Genomic DNA, 22,580 nt, shown 5'->3' on the forward strand with positions numbered 1-22,580 from the left:
ATGAAAAGTTTATTTATACATGCATGCACTATGAGTTTTGCTCACCTGGCATGTTTACACACAGAAAGAAACAATACAAAGCAACCTTCTTGTTTTCTTAAGAACCAATCTATGATACATCACAACTTATTTGTATCTTAGAAGTTCTCCAGCTTCAAAACTGAGACACAATTCAGTACTGAGTATGGCTACCATTCAAGAAAAACAACATTGTCACTATATTGACCTTTATGCATTTGACTCAAATATATAACAGTCGTGTTTCAAATTGTTTCAGCTCTTCTGAAGATGAGAACTCACAGAATCCCCAGCTATCATAGCTAATGGCTAGGGGATTCTGGGTGCTGCAATTTTAAAAATATGATGTTTTAGGTTTTGGATTTACTGTATTTTTGTATGTACTTCTCAAGACCTCCATCTTGGTTTCCATTCTCATAAACAAATGGTTAGATGGTTTGATAAATGGATTAACAATGCAAATACTTGGGATTAGGATTAATTGAAGCTACAGCGTACCAGGTTTTTTGTGTCTAATCTGAATGATGGTAACACGATTTGTAGCTTCTGGCAAAGACCTGCAGTACCTCATACTGAAAAAGTGTGAAATTAAACTCATATCTTTCTACAGACCTCAAGAATATGCTCTACCCTTGAGCTATGGCTGCTGCTCCAACCTAGCTATATGTGGAGCTAAAGAGGAATAGAAGGGCCATCAACATCTAATATTTCACAAAACCTTTATTTAAATTCAAAAGTACAAAATATAACAATAAACTCCATAGTGGTTCTCCAAAATGTATGTCCAATAATGGGTCAGAATACACATTATAAGTTATTTCATGTCAGCTCAGGAAAACATAGGGCTTTTAAAAAGCTCAAATGCAAGCAATATGTGGCATAGCAGCTTGGTTCATGGATTGTTTGTGCAACAAAACTTCAGGGATATGTATTTGGCACCATCCTTGGAGGTGCTGCAGCACTTTTTAACCCTTCATATGCTGTGAAAGAATCTGTCATGGGAAGCAGTTTTTGATTGTGAGGTTGTTTCTACTCACATGCTAAGTGAACTAGGCTTTTCATGAGCAGAGAAGGCTATTCCCTAATGTGTCAGTCTCTAGGAAGTGTTTCATTACTTCATGCTAAAAGCACAGCCCCTTTTCCATCCTGTAGACCAAGGGGAGGAAGAATGTGGGCATTGCCCCCAAATAAGAATTCTGCACTGTCAATGAAATTTTCCTTCCCCAAATTTCTAGCATTGCAAAGAGTGAGACATTGAAAACAATTCACCCTTAAACCTTTACATTTACTGTGTTTACATTTCCTGGGTCACATTTACTACCCTGGATCATTTTGTCCTTTCTCTTGTATTTCTTTTTGATACCTATAACATTTTTCTAAATACTCAAATTACTTTTAAGTTAATTCAATATACATAATTTGGAGACTGAAGGGAAATTTTATTAGGGAACAAAACATGGTGAATTTCAGGGAGTCACTTATATGGTCCCAACCACACGGGGCGGGGGGTGGGGAGAGATTTAAATTAATGCAAGAAGACATTGTGATCTCTTTAATAGGTGAATTACCACTACTGCGGGGGACTTGCATAAGACAAGATGTTGTCTTTTTTTGGTCTGAAGGGGGTACGGAGGGAAGAGAAACAGATTTTGCCAAGTTTTATATATCACCTTCATATACTTTCAGATAAACATATAAACTGAGACTGTCCTTCCCCTTTAGGATACTAAATATTTTTTGATAATGGAAGAGTAATGCCTTTCTATATTTACACAGCTGAGGACAGGAGAGGACAAAATCTGTGAAGACTTCACTCAATTCCCCAAGGTCATTTTAACACCCTCAGGTTCTTTCTGAACATTTCTCTTCCTGAGAGCCTCCTACTTCTATTGTGGTTTTTGCACAAAGCGCCCCTCAAAGCCTTCTCACCTGCTAGATTTGTTTTCGTCACTTCCCACTGCTATGTTTTTTGGATAGCCAATCTTGCATGTTTTCAGGAGCAATGCAGCCCACAGCAAGTTCTTGGGGGTGAATACTGGTCTCTATGAAGTTGTCCACATCTGTCATATTCTTGCCATGTTCACATTAGTAACATCTGAGCAGGCATAAATTTTAAAATGAGTTGTTTTCACTTGTCAGCTGGAAGCCCGCGCCCCCCCTTCCTGGTCCATTAAACTTTGCATGGACCAGACTCTCCACTTTCTTGGTTTTGTAGTTTATTTCTTGTCAGGTTGCAATATGCTTTTGTCACACAAGTCATTTTGCTTTGTTGGGAATAGTTAAGAACAGTGGAGTAGAGTGGCTTTCATGACATGCCATTCTTATTTTTAATCCATCCATACATGCTACAAATGCTTAACTGGAGAGGACAAATGCTGTTGCTCAGCAACAAAGCGCTGGAAAGAGCTCAGAAACAGCTTCACAATTGCAAACAGACAATGGCTCATACAGCTCAGCCATCAATAGCATTTGATTTAAAGGCAATACCCCGTTTATCACACTTCCCATCTAATAACACTCAGATATATTAGAAGCCATCTTACACAAGATGGTTCCTGAAAGCACAGTGCTGTTGAATAATCTAGTGTAATATTTGCCCGCAATCCTAAACCAATCTTGTTATTATATCCTGTTTCGTATGTATTTATATATAAAAAAGCCCAAATGACTTAGAATGCGTACTGTGATAGAAGATTGAGTGGGACACAGCTAGCCATTCCATCAAGCATAGAAAATAATCGGATAAACAGATAGGTATCTATATTCAGTATGAAATGGAATGTGGGTAAAATAAAATGAAGGAAAAACAGTTGTTTAAAACACACAGGCTATTGTCTTCTGGTGGTTAAAGTGTTGATGTTGTGGAGGTCCAAGTTACCACTGCATCATGGCATCTATTACATGATCTTAATTCAGTCATTTTCTTCTCACAGGGGTTGCTTTGAGGATGAGATTGGGATTAGGTGTACAATAATAATAATAATAATAATAACCATCATCATCATCATCTTTATTTGTAGATCACCCTATCTCCCCATAGGAACTCAAAGTGGCTTCCAATATATATGACAAACATTCATAGAAAACATACAAACAAATTACAACAAAGCGGATCACAAGCAAGCTTGAGCTCCTTGGAGAAAAAGTGAAGCAAAGTGTAATTAATAAATAAAAGCTGGTCTTACGCATCATACTCTAGGCAGCACATATAAATAGAGAAATGACCAAGACCTCTGCTGGTAAATGTCATGCACACACATCTGAATGGATACTTTTTGCAATTAATTACATCAGATTTGTGGAAGTTACATTTCACATGGTCAAGGAATACTGACATTTTTCTGTTGGAGGATGACTTTCGAACTCTAAATTAACTGTAAGAATAGTGAAAAACAACTGCTCAACCTCAGCATTCTAAACTTAAATCAAACATGAGGAAGGGGAACATGGTTGTTTCTGTTCTGTTCTCTGTCGTTCTTCATATGTGAGAGAGAACTTTCTGAAGAGGGGAGCCTCCTTTTTTAGTGAAAGTACTATCTGCTAGTTTATGCTCTTTTCTTGATACAAATTTTATTTTCTCTCAGGAAAATCATGAAAAGTAACAAACATGGCAACAAGTAACAAGTAAGCTAATGAGCTACTTTTTCTAACACAGCGACAAATAATGGTAAGTGGGTGTTTTTCCGTTTTTTAAACATTGTAACTAATAAGAGGAGTAAATTACTTCGACACATGCAAACTCTTAAGTAAGTATTACTCTCACTTGGTTCATTATACCACCAATTTTTGATGCAAGTCTACCAAGTTTTAGAGCCCAACAATTTTGCCTGCTAGAGGATAGGCTGAGCAGAAAAAATAAGATAATCTCACATGTCCCAGCTATTTTCCTCCTCCTCCTTGCTACTCTTCTTCTTCTATGTATTTGTACCCCACTTTTTCTCTGCCAAAGGAGTTCTTCACTGTTTGCTTTTTTAAAAAATCTGTCACTTGCTACTGTCTGATGGGGGAGACCACGGTTGCACCCATGAAAGAATCTTGCATGGCAAAACAATTCAATGTAAAGCTTTAAATTGAACAACATATCATTTCCAAAGGAATTGATCACATGGATAGAATGAAGTGCCCACAGCCTTGCACTACAGGCCTTATGATTGAGCCATTTTGTTTAAGAACATGAAGAACTTAAAATTGAAATTATTAAGTAGGATCTCATAGAGATGTTCCATAGAAGGAAAGGAATAATTTCCCCTTCTTTCTGCAGTTATTTGCTCAGCCTTAAAAATCCTGCTGGAGAGCTACAAAACCCTCTATATTATGCTTTGGAGGAGGGTGGGAGGCTGTGAAAGGAAGGGAGGGAAGGAAAGCCCTTTTGTACTAAGATAATTTTAGTTTTCAGCCAGTGTCTGATACTTCTTCAGGCAATTTTGTTAAATTGCAAGTCCTTAAACCTCATTGTGCCTTAAAATAGCATTGGATCTATTGAGGTCTGGCTGTTATCAGTTCTGTTGAACTTTTGTACGCACATTATTTTATCCTGCTCAAATTCAGCTCCATGCCTCCACCCAGTGGGGTTTCCTCAACAAAGGATAAAAACCAGAAATCTCTGAAACCAATTAGATCACATGAATCATTTAAAACAAGAATAAAGATGTAAAATCTATGTCAGCCCTACTTTTCTGCAACAGGATAATTACACCAGGAGATATATTGCAAGGAATTATGGAAGTGTAAATTATACTTCTGAAAATTAGTTATTTATTGGCTGTGCTTGCAGTATACAAGTAAAATACCTGAGTGCAGAGATTAGATAATCTTTTACAGAGAGCAACTCTAAGAATCCTATGCCAGCTAGGGGATTCTGGAAATTGTTGCTCAAAAATGATAGCCTTTCCAAGTTTTGCTTGATTTTTTTTTCAGTAAGGAACCACAATCCATGAAGTTAACACAATTTTATTTAAAGGTACCACATCTTCGGTTTCTTTGATTATATTAAGAAAAGTTTGTGCTTAAGAGCAGTCATCATCATGAATAAGTCAGATTGCAGACTGAGATGGACCATGGAAAACACCGTGTTTTAAAGAATCCTACCTAGAGATCCCACTGATAAATATCAGAAGGACACACAATCATAGAAATCTCAACTGACACATCAAACTGAAATGGACATATCTCAAGTGCCATGACTAGACCCATTATATCTACTACCAAAAACCAGACAACTTGGGACCCTCAGTTTTACAGCATCTGGATATATGGACTCACTTCTCAACCAGTAATCTAAGCTAAGTCTCCCATCAAAATACTAACCCAACGTGACCCTGATCTTCCAAGATCAGATGGGATTGGGTGCCTTTAGGCCCTCCTAGCTCAGCCATCAAAATCATGGGGAGACTTATGTAAGTCACATTCTGAGAGGCAATGTCACTACTCCCACTTAACAAATCATGCCAATAAAACCATATTGTAAGTTAGCCTTAGAGTTGCTGTAAGCTGGAAGGCACATAATAAGAAGTTAATAACATTTAAGTGAACATTAATATTTGATGCAACAGTCCAACTAATCATGTGTGTAATCCTTGGTGCTGAAAAAAACCCACTCATATCATTTACATTTTGCTTGCAAACCAGGAGTTGACTAAATTGGGGAGGGAGAAAAATGTAACTGAGATCAAAGTTTGCAAGCATACAAAAACCTCTAAAATCCCTTACTCTGAGCGAATTAAAAAAATCCCTTACTCTGAGAGAATAAGACTTACTGCATAAGAAAATGTGGATTTGACTACACAACTGAGAAATAAGAACCTGGACATTTTAGCTGACTCCCAAAAGTAAGATCTAAGTAAGAAGAAATTGTAAGACTGAAGCAACAATGTTGATGCTATTACAGGTTACTATTGCAGTCTTTTTTCTTTCCCTGAACATTCTAAAATCAGATCACTTGTTGCATAACTAAAAAAGATTTGTCTGCCCTTAAAAATGTTCCATGGGAGGCAATAAACCCTATTAACAAATGAATAGTGTAAGGTCATGTTTTTCCTTTACACCTGCGCATACAGGCCAGTTAGATGAGGACTGGATGCAGCTCTGGATTTAGGACAAATGTGTCCCTGTCTAGTTAAGTTATGAGGCCCCTTACTTAGGCCCTGAAGAAGGGAGACCCAGTAGGCCTATATTGGCTGCTTTGTGGCACACTCCCATAAATTATCAACTTTATTTGAAGGCACTTTTCAAGGTAGTGAGTACATTTTGAGGACAGGGTGAGCATCTTGGATCACTCATTGGAAGTTTGGATTAAAATCAAGAGTGGATTCACCACCCTAGGGATAGACTTAGATGTGCCTTCCCTCTATCTTCCAGGTCTCTTCCTCCCTCTTGGATAGTTTTGCTTAGTTTTTGAAGGCAAACCACTTTCTCATACAGTTGTTATTTTTATGCCAAATCTATCTGGTCTCACCCACCACTTCCAAGCAGAGGTATTATCAGATGATCACATCATCACTTGGCACAATATATCTTTCTTTTGGAATGGTAGATAACCTTTTCTGTTCTGTCATCCTATCTAACAAAGTCCACTTTCAATTGGCCTTCTTATTAGAAAAAAACCTTGCTGTTTATACTTATTAAAAAGTAAAAAAAAATTAGTCAAAAACCAAAAGCCTGGTCAACCTATCCACAGCTCAATGAAAGTGCTGTAGTTTAACTTTTGCCAACTTTTTACCATCTTTGAGTAGAATGGTGAAAAGCCAGAGCTTAATCTGTTCCAGGAGAACCCTAAAAGAAGCAATGACTCCTTCCATCCTCTCCACTGAGGCATCCCTTCTGGCCTCTTGGAGTGCCTGAGTGAATAGCAGTGCAGATGCATTCTCTTCGCCATGGAATGGCCCACAACATATCGATGGATCATATAAAAATCTAATTTTGACTCCAAAACTTGTTCTCAACTTATACATGAGGCCACTTATACACAACTATATATCGTAATTTTGCTTTGATTCTCATATCCATCTTCTGTATTTTTTGAATAGATAAATGTTGCTGGATGTTTTGCTTCTTCCCAATGCTGTGCAGATAGTGTTATATTTTTTATCTTCTTCAGAAATCTATTCTGAGAATATACACTGTAATTCTGGAGTTATACCAAGGTCAGAAAATAGAGATTATAGAACATAATATCTCTCATAACATTACTATACAAAGGAGTTGGTTGACATGATCAAGCTGCATGTGAGGGGGCAGGCAATGATAGCCACTGCTCTGTCCATTAAGTATTCCATAGTGCTACCTATTTCAGTTAAAGTTAAGACTGTGTCAAAAAGATTCAGCATAAAAGTTTCCATACCTCTTTTTTCCGATCTCGCTCTGCCTTTATCTTCTCATAATCTTCTTTTGCTTTCTGGTTTGCTGTTTTTATTTTTAATTGTCTCCCAACTCTACTGAATCTGGATTAGACAAGCACACTGGTGATTAAATTGAGTGTATCAGTACTGCTTGCTAATTGACAGCATTTATGAAATGACAAAAACATAATGAAGATATAGTTCTTTAACCACTTAGACAACAGCAGTGGCAGTAGGAATTTGACAAACAATGAGTACCTCTTCTTACTATTATAATAATTTAGGGGAGTAGCATCGGAAGCTACGGGTTTCCACTGCCAGCACATTTTGGATTTCATATAAAAAGGCCAAAGTGATCTGTCAGTTTACTGTTCTGTCGTTATTGTTCTGAACAACTGATGTTTGAACACGCAAACAAGTAGCAAGGGAAAAAAACAAACCTAAGGTAACACTTTAAATAACACACATTCTAACAGAAGATTGAATTTTGAAAGCTCATTTTAGATAGCAGAAAACTACTATCTAAAAAAACAAATAGGTTTTACTCAGCTGGGATAAACATAAAATGTAATCCTAAACAGATTGACTTGAAAGTAAATTGTTACTTCTGAACAATCAATTTATCTTAAGACTGTTAAGATAAACAAGCAGGCTTTCCTTTCTTTTTAAAAATTCTTCTCTCTTATTAGTTTAATTTTAAAACCTGAGTCAGACACATGGATCCCTTTGAAACTTGACAGCTGACTGTTTCTTAACCAGTTAAGACATTTTTCTTAAATTAAAAATGGAACCATCAAGACTTTAAAACTGTCTGGGGCAATATTTGCTTTACAATCCATGGTGTGCTGGTTAATTAACCAGAAAAAACACACCATAAATTAACTCTATGGTTTGCTGTTGCCATCAGTTCTGTCTTGCTAAACCAACAGACATGACCTTTTTTCTAGATACCCACACTGAAACAAAGATTTGATAAAAGGGATAGGAATTTTTTTTAAAAAAAAGACAATTTGTGATTTGTTTGTTTATCTTTTGTGTAAGCAACAGGCTATGATTAAAACAAACAGTATATTGTTATATGTGAACAGGTTGAATATGTATATTATTATTATTATTATTACGCTTTTGTCTCTTAAATGAGTCATAAAGTGGCTCACAACATACAAAATGTAATTTAAAATTCACAACATACAAGTATTAAAATAGATGTAAATATACAAGTCACTTAAAATCACTTGAAACACTATAATAAGGAGAAGTCTACTTTATACAATCTCAAAACACCATGGGCAAGGTTCATAAGAAAAAATATTTTACAAGATAAAAATTAACATTAAGAAAGAAAACTGCCTTCATTTCTATACTGAAGGAATAATTTTCACCAGTTACAAAAACAAATTATGTTTGCACGTAAAAGGAATCATAGTAAAATAGCAGCTATAAAACATTTCTTACTTTGGTGTTATAGAGTCCTTTCCTTCCTGTATACCTTCACTAATTTTTCTAGGTTTCTGTTGTTTCTTAAGCATTTCTTCTTCGGCTAAATAAAGATGCTTCAAGTGTTCTGGGTAATCTTCTGTGTACTCAATCTTCTTGGAATTTACATTGCTTTCCTTTTTTAGTAATTTCTTATAATCATGTCGGATCTTTTGTTTTCTCCAATAAGCAAAGCCTTTACCTAAAGACATCAGAGTATTTAATGTGAAGAAACATGTTATTAAACAAATACAACTTTTTGTGAATATTGCTGCCTCCCCAAGTTACTGTATGAATTTTTTTTTCATGTCAGGAGCGACTTGAAAAACTGCAAGTTGCTTCTGGTATGAGAGAACTGGCTGTCTGCAAGGACGTTGCCCAGGGGACACCTAGATGTCTGATGTTTTTTACCATCCTTGTGGGAGGCTTCTCTCATGTCCCCGCATGAGGAGTTGGAGCTGACAGAGGTTGCGCAACTGTGCTCTCCCCGGATTTGAACCAAAAACCTTCAGGTCAACAACCCAACCTTCAAGTCAGCAGTGCTGCTGGCACAAGGGTTTAACCCATTGCGCCACCAGGGGCTTATATCCAGATAATATTACTTGTAATACATTAGTTTGAAATAATACTACTTTGTAGCTGTCAAGCCAATAAAGATAGCTGTATTATTAGTAGTATTGCAGCAATTAGACAGGCGAATTAAAGAAGAATCTTTACTGAAAAACATTTATCTATGTCAGGTAAATCTAATTTACTCCAAAGAAAAAGATTACAGCATAAATGTTAATAAAATGTTAATACTGCCTAACATCTTTTCCGAACCCAGTTTTGTAGTATGAAAAGAGTTTCAGCCAAATTCAGTGTTGTGCCTAACATTAGTTTATCACCCTTGAGCAGTCAGTGACAAGGACATCTGTCAATATTATGACTGAAACAAATACTATGTTACATCAAGCAAACTGGGGTATAATGGGTAACACAAATTAAGTTTTTATAGTGATAATCCAACATTCTGCTTGCTCTCAAGGAGAAATGGTTCTAAATCAGCTATGGGCAAACCCAGGCCCGGGTAGTGGATGTGGTCCCTTGGACTCTTTTCTCAGGCCTTCTCTCTTTCTCACCATCCGATCCTTCCTTCTCTCTTCCCTTCCTCCTTCCCCCTTCCTTCCCCTTCACCCTTTGTCTTTCCTTCCTTCCCTCTTTCCTCCCTCCATCCTTCACTCTCACTTTCCCCTTCCTTCCATCCCTTTTGTCTTTCCTCCCTCCCTCCCTTCTCCTTTTCCATCCTCACTTCCTCCTGGGAGATGTTTAGCTGGGAGAAGAGAAGGTAGAGAGGGAACATGAGAACCATGTGTCAAGATTTCAAAGGGGGGAGGGAGAAAACTGACTTTCTGCTGCTCTAGAGACCAGAGCACAAGGGAGACATGAGTTCAAATGGCAGGGAAAGAGATTTGACTGAAAAGATTAGGAAGAATTTCCTGAGAATAAGAGCTGTGGGAGAGTGGCACAGGATGGCTTGGAGTGTGGTGGAATCTCCTTCTCTGAAGGCTTTTCTGCAGAGGCTGTCTATCGGGAGTGGTTTGATTGTGCTTTCTTGCATGGCAGGGGGTTGGACTGGATGGCCCTTGGGGTCTCTTCCAGCCCTAGAATTCTATATCAGGAGTAGGCAATACCAGGTCTCATGGAGACACTTTTTCTCTCCTGTCCACTATCTCATCCTGACTAAGGCCAACTCTTTTGGGATCCAAACGTTTCCAGTTTTCCTTCAATTTTTGCCTTTGAAAGAGAAGAGAAAGGGGCAGAAATGGCAGGGAGGGGACATTTCACAATGCACAGCAAAGCTGTACTATTGTCAGAAAAAAATGTTAAAACATCACAGTAGCATATCACAATATAATATCATAGTTTTTGTGCTGTATTTTGTTTTATATTGACTGGGTGTATTATTGTTTATTCCGTTCTACGTATCTTACTGTATTGCACTCTATTGTATTATTTATGTTGTAAGCTGCCCCGAATCCATTGTCCAACAAACCTGAAATCTGTCTTCCTGTTTTTGATTGCATGTGGATTTTAGGTTACACTTACGAATACAAGTTGAGCAGCGCTTATTCAAAATAACTGGGGCTAAAAGTTTAAGATTTTGTGCGTAACAAGATGTTGCACCATCCCTGGCACAGCTCTTTTATAGTTGGCCACATTCATCTTATAATCTTGGCCATTGGTTTGTTGAACCTTTTTCTGATGTAGCTACAATGAAATGGTTTTTTTTTAAAAAAAAAAAAACACCTTTTTTTACTTTTAGTGTGTTTTAACGCGTTTTTGGAATTTTAGGATGATATTTTTTGTTAAGTCAATTAGGTTGTGTTATATTGTTGAATGTGTCTATTTCAATGTATTGTCTGTACGGTTTTCTTTCCTGCAACTGAATGTTTGCCTTATATGTTGGAAACCGCCCTGAGTCCCTTTGGGGAGATAGGGTGGTATACAAATTATAAAGTTTATTATTATTGAGATTTTGTTATATTTCATATAGCCTGAGAGGAAAATGTATGTAAATATTTTTAATATTTTTGTTTGTGGGTGGCCTCATCTCAAACATCCATATGGACTATTTTGAAGGATTGATAAGGGATGCTCAACCTATACAGCATGAGAGAACGAGAGAAAGAACAAAATGCCTACTGTGAACACAGAGGGATTAATTCCCACAAAAAAAGGAATCTCAAAGTATGACAAAACATTTTATGTGACATCAAAAGGTCTGTGCATATTTGCCTAAATCCAACTGCAAGTCCAAAATACTTTCATAGCTTGCCAACTTCCACAGGTCTCATCTCTGTGGGGATTAACAATTGGATTTAACCTACAGCCAAAACAGTTCAGTAAGGAACACATAACAACAAAAAGAAATAAAGCAAACAATCTGCATGGTGAGGGGTGCATATACGCTGTAGAATTATTGCAGCTTGATACCATTTTAATTGCCATGGCGTGATGCTCTAGTATCACAAGAGTTTTTATTTATTTATTTATATCCCACTTTATCTCTCCATGTGGAGACTCACACTCCCACTTAAGACACAGGTCCACAGTTTGGGGGTCCTCCTGGATTCAGCACTGACACTTGAAGCTCAGTGTCAGCGGTGGCTGGGAGGGCCTTCGCACAATTAAAACTTGTGCACCAACTGCAACCATACTTCAAAAAGCCTGACTTGGCCACGGTGGTCCATGCCTTAGTTACATCTAGAATGGACTACTGCAATGCACTCTACATGGGGCTGCCTTTGGAGATGGCTTGGAAACTGCAGTTAGTGCAGATTACTAACTGCAGCTGGTTATAGGGAGAACACCATGCCCCTAAAGCAGCTCCACTGGCTGCTGCTGACTTTCTGGACCCAATTCAAAGTGCAAGTTATTACCTATAAAGCCCTATACACTTCGGGTCCTCCTCTCATTCTCACTTCCGTCTCAAGTGTGGCTGGTGGGGATGAGAGAGGGCCTTTTCAGTGGTGGCCCCCTGGCTTTAGAATGCCCTTCTGAGGGAGATTAGGCTAGCCCCCACCCTCCAAGCCTTCCGCACACAATTGAAGACATAGCTTTTCCGAGAAGCCTTTGACCATATTTTGATTCCTTACATATATGAGACCTTCAGATTTTTTATCAAGCACTTTACAAGACTGAAATTGAATTTTACTGTTTTTACCTGCAGCAATCTCTGTATTTTACTGTTCCAAATAGGGGGCATTAGTCTTATTATATTACAATATTATTAGTACCTATTATTGTATATTATTATCAATGTTATATGTATACTAGCTATGCCCGGCCACGCTTTGCTGTGGCGTTGTCTGGTGGTGTTGGTGAGAACTTGTTGAGGTAGTGGTGGTATTGAATGTCTGTTGTATGGTTGTCCTTATGTTTAGTATGCATTTGGTTGTTTGTGTACTGTGAAGTGGTGAGGGTAGAAGGGGTCTATGTCCCTGTGTAGTATTGTATAGTATTTATACATTGTATAGTATTTATACATTGCATAGTAGAAAGGGTTGGGCTGGATGGCCCTTAGGGGTCTGTCCAAAGTCTTGTGCCTGTCCCTTGGGCTGAGTGGGTTGCTAGGAGACCAAGTGGGTGGAACTTAGTTTTGTAACTGACAGCAATTGGATAAAAACAATTATTCCTCTCCCTCTAATTAGGACTTTATTTTTCTTTTCTTTTTGTTGTATCAACCTAGAGCCGTGGATGATGGGTTATGTGGTCAAATGTTGAGGTTGGGGGGCCTGTAGTTTTGTTGTTTTGTCCGCTGCCCTGATGCCATCACTCTTTTATATATATAGATACTAGCTGTGCCCAGCCACGCGTTGCTGTGGCAAAGTGGTGGTGGTATTGGTTAAAAGTTGTTGTGGAATTTTTATTTGACGTAATTTGTATTTTTTAATTAATTTTATTGTAACTTATCTTTTTTATTTATTATATTTTATTATTTTGTTGTATTATTTTTAGTTATTTTGTTATAGTATTTTATTGTATTAATTTTTTAGTGTTTTTAATTATTTTTATTGTATTATTTGTATTTATTTTATTTTTTATTCTTTTATTAACACTGGGCTGAGTGGGTTGCTAGACCAAGTGGGCGGAGCTTAGCCTTCTAAGTGGCAGCAATTGGATAAAAACAATTATTGCTCTCCCTCTAAGTAGGACTTTATTTTTCTTTTCTTTTTGTTGTATCAACCTAGAGGCATGGATGATGGGTTGTCTTGTCAAATTTCGAGGTTGGGGGGCCTGTAGTTTTGTTGTTTTGTGGGTCGCCGTGATGCCATCACTCATTTATATATATAGATAGATTAGCCTAGTCCAATATTAGTATTATTACTTGTAGTCGTTTCCCTAGGTTTTTAGCCTTCTCTGCCGAAGAGTGCTAGTGCCTCATCAAGCCACATATCCCACCATTCCATTGCATTAAGCTAGTGTCAGACTGTGCTGATTCTGTAGTGTAGACCCACAGTGAGGCCCTTGCTTCCCCTCTCTCCTTCCTGCCGTTCTTACCCTCCTGGACGCTCCCTTTTACTTGACGAGGGTCCCTCCTCCACGGCCTCTTCTGGCCCAAACGCGCCTTCGGCTTTTCCGACTCTCCATTTCCTTTCCAACCCGAAGAAACACTCTTTTTCGTCACCGGCGCCATGAGCCTGGAAGCCAGCCTCTCTTCTCCCAGTTTCGTCGCGTACCTTTCGCGTCACCAATAGAGCGCCCTCACAGTCTATTTCGATTCATTTTGCCTGAGGCGGATACGGCGCATGCGTGGCGATAAAACTCAGCAACAGGCAGTGCCAATTGATCGCCGAACCTTGGTTTCCCTTCAGCCGGGGCGATGTCGGTTGCCGAGGCTTCTTCATCGGGCCTGTTGGAGGAGGAGCCCTGCCTGCTGCCTCCGGAGCCGTCAGCCGAGAGGGTGGCCGCTCGGATACGGGCCGTGGCTCGGTTCCTGCGCCGGGCCCTGCCGCTGTGCCTGGCTCACACGGTGGACTTTTACACGCGAGGCCTGTGGGAGAAGATGGTGGCGCTTCCCCCGGAGACGGTGCTGGAGGCGCTGAGTGGAGACAGGCTTCGGAGGCTCCTGGAAGAGGCGCCGGAGCAGCGCCCTCTGGAGGAGCCCGCCGGTAAGACCCCTTAGGATCTTCAGGAAGGAAGGAAGGAAGGAAGGAAGGAAGGAAGGAAGGAAGGGATGGATGCTGAAGGAATAGACCAGGGGTCCCCAAACTAAGGCCTGGGGGCCAGATGCGGCCCTCCAAGGTCATTTACCTGGCCCCCGCCCTCAGTTTTATAATATAATATTTTTGTATTAGTTTTAATAATATATTGTATATACATATAATATTGATAATAATATTATGTTATACAATATAATACTACTAATAATACCATATAATAATATTAATTATATGTTATATATTACATAACATATAATAGTATAGTGGTATAGTTCAATATAGAATTATATAATGCTAATATTGTGCTATGCTAATAATATAATATATTGTATGTACATATAGCTGCTCTGAGTCCCCTTCGGGGTGAGAAGGGCGGGATATAAATGTAGTAAATAAATGCAGTAAATAAATAATTAATTTTAGACTTAGGCTCGGCCAAAGTCTGAAATGACTTGAACAATCCTAATCCACAACAACAATCCTAATTAACTTGACTATTTCATTGGCCAGTAGCAGGCCCACACTTTCCATTGAAATCCTGATAGGTTTATGTTGGTTAAAATTGTTTTCATTTTTAAATATTGTATTGTTCTTTCATTGTTGTTGTTGTTGTTGTTGTTGTTTCACTACAAATAAGACGTGTGCAGTATACATAGGAATTTGTATTTTTTTCAAATGATAATTCGGCCCCACAACAGTCTGAAGGATTGTGGACCGGCCCTCTACTTCAAAAGTTTGAGGACCCCTGGAATAGACTATTAGAAGGGAAGGGAGGGAGGGCCTGGTTTTGCCAAACAGGGGGTGATGGCCAGGGAATAGAAGAGTTACACCCTGTTGTTTCTATGCCCAGCTCATACATGTGTGCACAGGGTTCCGTCCTGGGCCTGATTCTGTTCAACATCTTTATTAATGACTTAGATGAAGGGTTAGAAGGCACGATCATAAAGTTTGCAGATGACACCAAATTGAGAGGGGTAGCTAATACTCCAGAAGACAGGAGCAGAATTCAAAACGATCTTGACAGATTAGAGAGATGGGCTGAAACTAACCAAATGAAGTTCAACAGGGACAAATGCAAGATACTCCACTTAGGCAGAAAAAATGAAATGCAAAAAAATACAGAATGGGGGACGCATGGTTCGACAGCAGTACATGTGAAAAAGATCTTGGAGTCCTCGTGGACAACAAGTTAAACATGAGCCTACAATGTGATGCGGCGGCGAAAAAAGCCAATGGGATTTAGGCCTGCATCAATAGGAGTCTAGTGTCTAGGTCCAGGGAAGTCATGCTACCCTTCTATTCTGCCTTGGTCAGACCACACCTAGAATACTTTGTCCAATTCTGGGCACCGCAATTTAAGGGAGACATCGACAAGCTGGAATGTGTCCAGAGGAGGGCGACTAAAATGATCAAGGGTCTGGAAAACAAGCCCTATGAGGAATGGCTTAAAGAGCTAAGCATGTTTAGCCTGCAAAAGAGAAGTCTGAGAGGAGACATGATGATGGCAATGTATAAATATGTGAGGCGAAGTCATAGGGAGGAGGGAGCAAGCTTGTCTTCTGCTGCCCTAGAGACTAGGATGCGGAACAACAGCTTCAAATTGCAGGAAAGGAGATTCCACCTGAACATTAAGAACTTCCTCACTGTGAAAGCTGTTCAGCAGTGGAACTCTCTGCCCGGAGTGTGGTGGAGGCTCCTTCTTTGGAGGCTTTTAAGCAGAGGCTGGATAACCATCTGTTGGGAATGCTATGAGTGGGATTTTCCTGCTTCTTGGCAAGGGGTTGGACTGGCTGATCCACAAGGTCTCTTCCAACTCCACAATTCTATGATTTTGTTATTATAATTTATGGATGTGCCTGTATCTCTTATAAGGGTTTGGTTTAACCTCCACTTTGCTAGTAAAATGGAATTACTGTGTTGTGAAATGATGAGTGTCTAAAAATATGTCACCAACATGAAATGATTGGGAAATGTTTTATGTGTTTCAAAATCCATGTTATGCATGAATGGATAACATGTGTTACGTACATTCATGAGCATTCCTTATCCAAAATGCTTAGAACCAGGAGGGCTTCGGGTTAACACACATATAGTATCTTTGCAAACCATGACATGGATGGCCCTTGGACACAGTATTCCAGGTGTGGTCTGACCAAGGAAGAATAGAAGGGAAGCATGTCTTCCCTGGATCTAAACACTAGTATGGAAACACAACATAGCTCATTAAACCTTTCATTTATATTATTTTAAATGTGATTTATTGCTTATTTTACATAAATTCAGAGGTTTCTCATTATGTTTGCGTGGCACACCTAAGATGCTGAGACACACATTTTGGAAAGCTCTGACATAAAACGATGATGATGATGATGATGATGATGATGATGATGATGATTCCAAGGTTAAAGTGTCCAGAAGATATCTTTCTAGCATTCCTCCAACACCATTCAAATTTAAGAAAATTATTCTTTACAGCTTTTAGACTCAGCCAGCATAGCCACCTCTTGGTTTTGGGAATTGTGGTCCAAAAATTAACTAATTTCAAGCCATTTAGAACTTATCATTTCAAGCAATTTAGAATTTTAAAATGGCAAGGACATGCTGTGCTGGAGAGAAAATGAGTTATACATGCAAAAACCTGATCTTAAAATATAAATGAAGAAGTATGTTCAACATGTGGGTGAAATCTCAATTTAATAAGTCCATGTTGTATTTTTGCTGTACGTACTTCTGCAGACAAACTTTCCATCCTGGTGTTATTCTCTCAATGCTATAGAATTGTGGGATTTATAGTTTCTTGGCAACTGACAGTGAAAGTTGACTCTCTCACAAAACTACAAATCCTCAAATTGTGCAGTTAGTACAGAGCCACCAGTTAAACTGGTGTTGAAGTGTAGCCACAGAGTGCTTCTACACTGCAGAATAAACACAGTTTGACACCTCTTTGGACCGCTATGGCTCAATACCAGGTGGTATTTCAGCAGGCCAACCCAGACAGTCTTAAAACTCAATACTCAATACCAGCAGGCCTACCCAGACAGTCTTTCATAGCCTTGAGCCATGGCAGTTTAAAGTAGTGCTAGACTGCATTAATTCTACAGTACAGACACACCCTATAATCATGCAACTCATTTCAAAGTTATACATGGGAGCTGTAGTCTGCTGAAACTGACTATACAAGGAAAGTTTTGTAAAACTACAAATGCCCTGATACCATAGCAGTCAGCCAGGCCAATCAAAGGGTGTCCAATTGTTATACTCCTGCAGATTGGTTTCCACTCTTCCTCAGTCTGCCAGGGTTTAACATGGCGCTGCCTTGCCCAATCCAAAACCACCATCCCCTGCGTGGACCCGCCTTCGCCGCGCCTGCCAGCCAATAGGAAGGGCCGTATCCAATCGTTGCCGAAGCACTTTTGGCAGCCATTTTAGAGACTGGAGAGTCCTTCGCGAGGGCTGGATGTGGGCGGAGGCTTGAGGGCCTTGTTCTTGTCGCGAATACCTTCGAGGTCTCTGGCGAGCGGTTTGTGGGGAAGGAGGTTATTTATCCCTAGGCCTCCCCTTGTGCCGCTGGTGGCGCCTATTTTGAGTTTATACTACAGTAGAGTCTCACTTATCCAACACTCGCTTATCCAACGTTCTGGATTATCCAACACATTTTTGTAGTCAATGTTTTCAATATATCACGATATTTTGGTGCGAAATTCATAAATACAGTAATTACTACGTAGTATTACTGCGTATTGAACTACTTTTTCTGCCAGATTTGTTGTATAACATGATGTTTTGGTGCTTAATTTGTAAAATCATAACTTAATTTGATGTTTAATAGGCTTCTCCTGAATCTCTCCTTACTATCCAACATATTCGCTTATCCAACGTTCTGCCGGCCCGTTTATGTTGGATAAGTGAGACTCTACTGTAGTAATATTGCTGCCCTAGGTGTTCCCGCTGAGGGAAGCAGTTGCCAGGCTCTCTGCATCACCCATTATTATTTTTTAACCTCCGACATTAATTTATACCAGTAGAGTTGCTCTCTAGAGGCTCTTGTTTTTGTGTGCCTTCTTGGGTGCATCTGCACTGCAGAATGAAGGCAGTTTGGAACCACTTTTAACTGCTTCGACCCAAGGCTATGGAATCATGGGATTTGTAGTTCTTTGATAGAGGAAATCAAGGGCTTTTCCACACAGACATATAATGCAGAATATCAAGGCAGGTAATCCACAATATCTGCATTGATCTGGGTTATCTGAGTTCACACTGCCTTATAATCCAGTTCAGTGTGGATTTTATTCAGCTGTGTGGAAAGAGCCAAAAATAATCCGTTGGGAGTCCCACCCTTTAGCAATAATATACGTAGTAATATATAATACTAACATTGTTCTATACAAATAATATAATACACTGTATATACATTTAATATTGATAATATTATAATGTAATACAATATAATACTAATAATACAATATAATAATTATATGTTATATAGTACATGTAATGTTACTAATAATATTGCAGTATAGTGGTATAGTACAATATAGTAATGTATAATACTAATATTGTGCTATGCTAATAATATAATATCTATATATATAAAAGAGTGATGGCATCAGGGCAGTGGACAAAACAACAAAACTACAGGCCCCACAACCCCGAAATTTGACAACACAACCCATCATCCACGCCTCTAGGGTGATACAACAAAAAGAAAAGAAAAATAAAGTCCTAATTAGAGGGAGAGCAATAATTGTTTTTATCCAATTGCTGCCAGTTTAGAGGGCTAATCTCTGCCCACTTCGTTGCCTAGCAACCAAGGGACAGCCAGGTTTCAGTTAGGGGACAGGCAAATTTAGGCCTCACTTAGACTTCTTCCACAGATTATCTAATTTGCACTGGATTATATGGCAGTGTAGACTCAAGGTCCTTCCACACAGCTATATAACCCATTTATAATCTTATATTATCTGCTTTGCACTGGATTATCTTGACTCCACACTGCCATATAATCCACTTCAGTGTGCATTTTATACAACTGTGAAGAAAGGGCCTCATATAATCCAGTTCTGAGCAGATAATATAAGATTAGAAATATACAGTAGACTCTCACTTATCCAACATAAACAGGCCGGCAGGATAAGTAAATATATTGGATAATAAGAAGGGATTCAGGAAAAGCTGATTAAACATCAAATTAGGTAATCGTTATACAAATTAAGCACCAAAACATCATATTATACAACAAATTTGACAGAAAAAGTAGTTCCATGCGCAGTAATGCTATGTAGTAATTACAGTAGAGTCTCACTTATCCAACACTCGCTTATCCAACGTTCTGGATTATCCAACGCATTTTTGTAGTCAATGTTTTCAATATATCGTGATATTTTGGTGCTAAATTCATAAATACAGTAATTACTACATAGCATTACTGCGTATTGAACTACTTTTTCTGCCAAATTTGTTGTCTAACATGATGTTTTGGTGTTTCATTTGTAAAATCATAACCTAATTTGATATTTAATAGGCTTTTCCTTAACGCCTCCTTATTATCCAACATATTCGGTTATCCAACATTTTGCCAGCCCACTTATGTTGGATAAGTGAGACTCTACTGTACTGTATTTACAAATTTGCCAGTAAAATATCACAATGAATTTGAAACACTGACTACAAAAACATTGATTATGAAAAGGCAGACTGTGTTGGATAATCCAGAACATTGTATAAGCGAATGTTGGATAAGTGAGATTCTACTTTGATATGAAATAATTTCTAGGATAGAATAATGCAGAACAATATAATCTCTAAAACCAGGACAGTAATAAAGAAATAAAGAAAGTAAATAAAGCAAGGAAATTGGAAATTCCACAAAGGAAACAATCAGGGCCAGCTAACACCTCCCAAGAAAGGATTCTTCCAGAAAGGAAGCTGAGAAGGCAGTGAAGCACTATGTATTACCAAAGTCATTATTTATTACTATCATTACTATCCTTACTATTATTATTATTATTATTATTAGTGTGTTGCGGTCAACCGTGAAAATGAATACAATCTGGCTCCAAGTATTCAAAAACACTAAAATCAGAATATAAAAAAATTAATGTGGTATAATAAAACAGAACAATACAATCTCTAAAATCAGAACACTAAATAAAGAACAACACTCTGAAAATAGGGGAATTCCACACAGAAAACAATCAGGGCCAGCTAACACCTCCCAACAAAGGATTCCCATCATCAAAGTCTGGCCAATCCTCTGTTTTCTCAGGGCCACAGACAGTAGAAGCATATAAAATATCGCAAACAACACCACTCTGAAAACAAGGTAATTCCAGACAGGAAACAATCAGGGCCAGCTAACACCTCCCAACAAACAAATCACTCAGGGAGGAAACAGCTAGGCTTTAAATCTACAAGGCCATTACATCCTAATCATTTTTCCTAATTGCAGCATTCATACTTGCCTCCAACAGACAAAAAAAAAAACAATCAGAAATATTGCATATTCACAACCTTTAGGAAATAATGGCCCCTGATGGCACAGCATGTTAAAGCGCTGAGCTGCTGAACTTCTGGACCGAAAGGCCGCAGTTTTCAATTGGGGGAACTGACAGAGCCCCCACTGTTAGCCCCAGCTTCTGCCAACCCAGAAGTTCAAAAACATGTAAATGTGAGTGCATCAATAGGTACTGCTCCGGTGGGAAGGTAACGCCGCTCCATGCAGTCATCCCACATGACCTTGGAGGAGTCTACGGACAACGACGGCTCCGGCTTAGAAATGGAGATGAGCACCAACCCCCAGAATCATACATGACTGGGCTTAATGTCAGAGGAAAACGTTTACCCTTTACCTTAACTACCACCAATTCCTCAATACTTTATTTCCCATACCACCATTCTTCGCCACAGCAACGCGTGGCCGGGCACAGCTAGTATTGTATATACGTATAACTTGTAAACCGCTCAGAGTCCCCTTTGGGGTGAGAAGGGCGGGATATAAATAAAGACCTTGTAAAACTACAACTCCCATGACAACATTACATTCAGCCATCGCAGCTAAGATGATGTCAGACTGCATTAATTTCAGTGCATATCGGGCATTGGCAAACTTCGGCCCTCCAGGTGTTTTGGATTTCAACACCCACAATTCCTAACAGCTGGTAGGCTATTAGGAATTGTGGGAGTTCAAATCTAAAACATCTAGAGGGTCGAAATTTGCCCGTGCTTAGTGTAGATGGCACTCCCAAGTTGTGTGAAATTCCCTTTCTGTGTTCCTGTCTGACTGCTCAAGTCCCTTGATATACAGTGGTATAGTAAAATGGTGTCCCTTATAAAAATGGCAAAATTAAGTTTTAAGTTTCGCTTTTGGAGATTTGTTTTCCTTTGGAATATTTTCAAGCAATGGATGCAAAATCCATGGTTACAGAGGGCCAGCTGTGTTTAATCTCTCTCCCATCTTCTGATCCTCAACACTGGATTTCTCAACACAGGGTTCCATGGACTCCTTGGGAGTCTATGGAAAGATTTCAGGGGGTCTGTGAGCTTGAATTGAAAATAATAACTTTATTATCTTTGTAAAATGTAATTTTGAATAATCCTAAACTTTAATTGAAAGACATTCCGATGTATGCCATAAAATTATCTGCTACTACATTCTCAGAGGGCTTTGTTGTTTTCATTTGACTGGCAAAACTTAGGGTCTGTAGGAAAAAAATGGTTAAGAACCCCTGCCCTAGATAAAAATGCAGGATAACCTTTAATAAGCTCCTTTTAGATCTGCAACATCAGGAAGACATTTTTTAAAATGTATGCTTTGAAAATTAGAAACTATTTAAACTATAAAAATTATAAGGTGTTACATTTAAATCATAGCGATGAGACCTTAATATTAAAACATTCCAAAATTTTCAAAATACTGCTGTCTGATTTATTCATGAAATATCTGCAATTAAATCAGAGTACTGTCATTACATGTAAATGATCAATGGGGTGACAGATGTCGCAGCCAGATCGCCCTCACATCCACATGTAAATGAAGCATACCTGT

The 22,580-nt window shown here is 38.7% G+C and overlaps 2 protein-coding genes across 3 annotated transcripts in view; one reads left to right on the forward strand and one right to left on the reverse strand.

The window, feature by feature from the left end:
* Positions 1-720: 720 nt before the first annotated feature.
* On the reverse strand, positions 721-14,010 carry LOC134294795 (thyroid transcription factor 1-associated protein 26-like). Its single transcript, XM_062966523.1, has 4 exons — positions 13,875-14,010; positions 8,811-9,033; positions 7,358-7,457; positions 721-2,113 (listed from the first exon to the last, which is right to left on the reverse strand). The coding sequence occupies exons 1-4, from the start codon at positions 14,008-14,010 to the stop codon at positions 2,099-2,101; spliced, it is 474 nt and encodes a 157-aa protein (XP_062822593.1). The 3' UTR covers positions 721-2,098.
* Positions 14,011-14,196: 186 nt separating this feature from the next.
* The window catches only part of LOC134294797 (probable methyltransferase-like protein 25), a 145,115-nt gene continuing 136,731 nt past the window's right edge, over positions 14,197-22,580 (forward strand). For both annotated transcript variants that reach the window (XM_062966526.1, XM_062966527.1), the window contains exon 1: positions 14,197-14,485. In XM_062966526.1, the coding sequence (XP_062822596.1) occupies positions 14,197-14,485 (289 nt within the window). The remainder of the gene's footprint in view (positions 14,486-22,580) is intronic.

The sequence above is a fragment of the Anolis carolinensis genome, unplaced genomic scaffold, assembly GCF_035594765.1.
Source record: "Anolis carolinensis isolate JA03-04 unplaced genomic scaffold, rAnoCar3.1.pri scaffold_23, whole genome shotgun sequence".
Classification (NCBI taxonomy): domain Eukaryota; kingdom Metazoa; phylum Chordata; class Lepidosauria; order Squamata; family Dactyloidae; genus Anolis; species Anolis carolinensis.

Bases quoted from the DNA above. Each gene is read 5' to 3' on its own strand.
- LOC134294795 (XM_062966523.1), bottom strand. From the start codon at position 14,010: ATGGCGCCGGTGACGAAAAAGAGTGTTTCTTCGGGTTGGAAAGGAAAT. The intron at 9,034-13,874 runs GTAAGAACGGCA...TGATGTCTTTAG, and splicing joins AAAAGGGAGCGTCCAGGAGG to GTAAAGGCTTTGCTTATTGG. The intron at 7,458-8,810 runs GTAAGAAATGTT...TGTCTAATCCAG, and splicing joins AAGGACTCTATAACACCAAA to ATTCAGTAGAGTTGGGAGAC.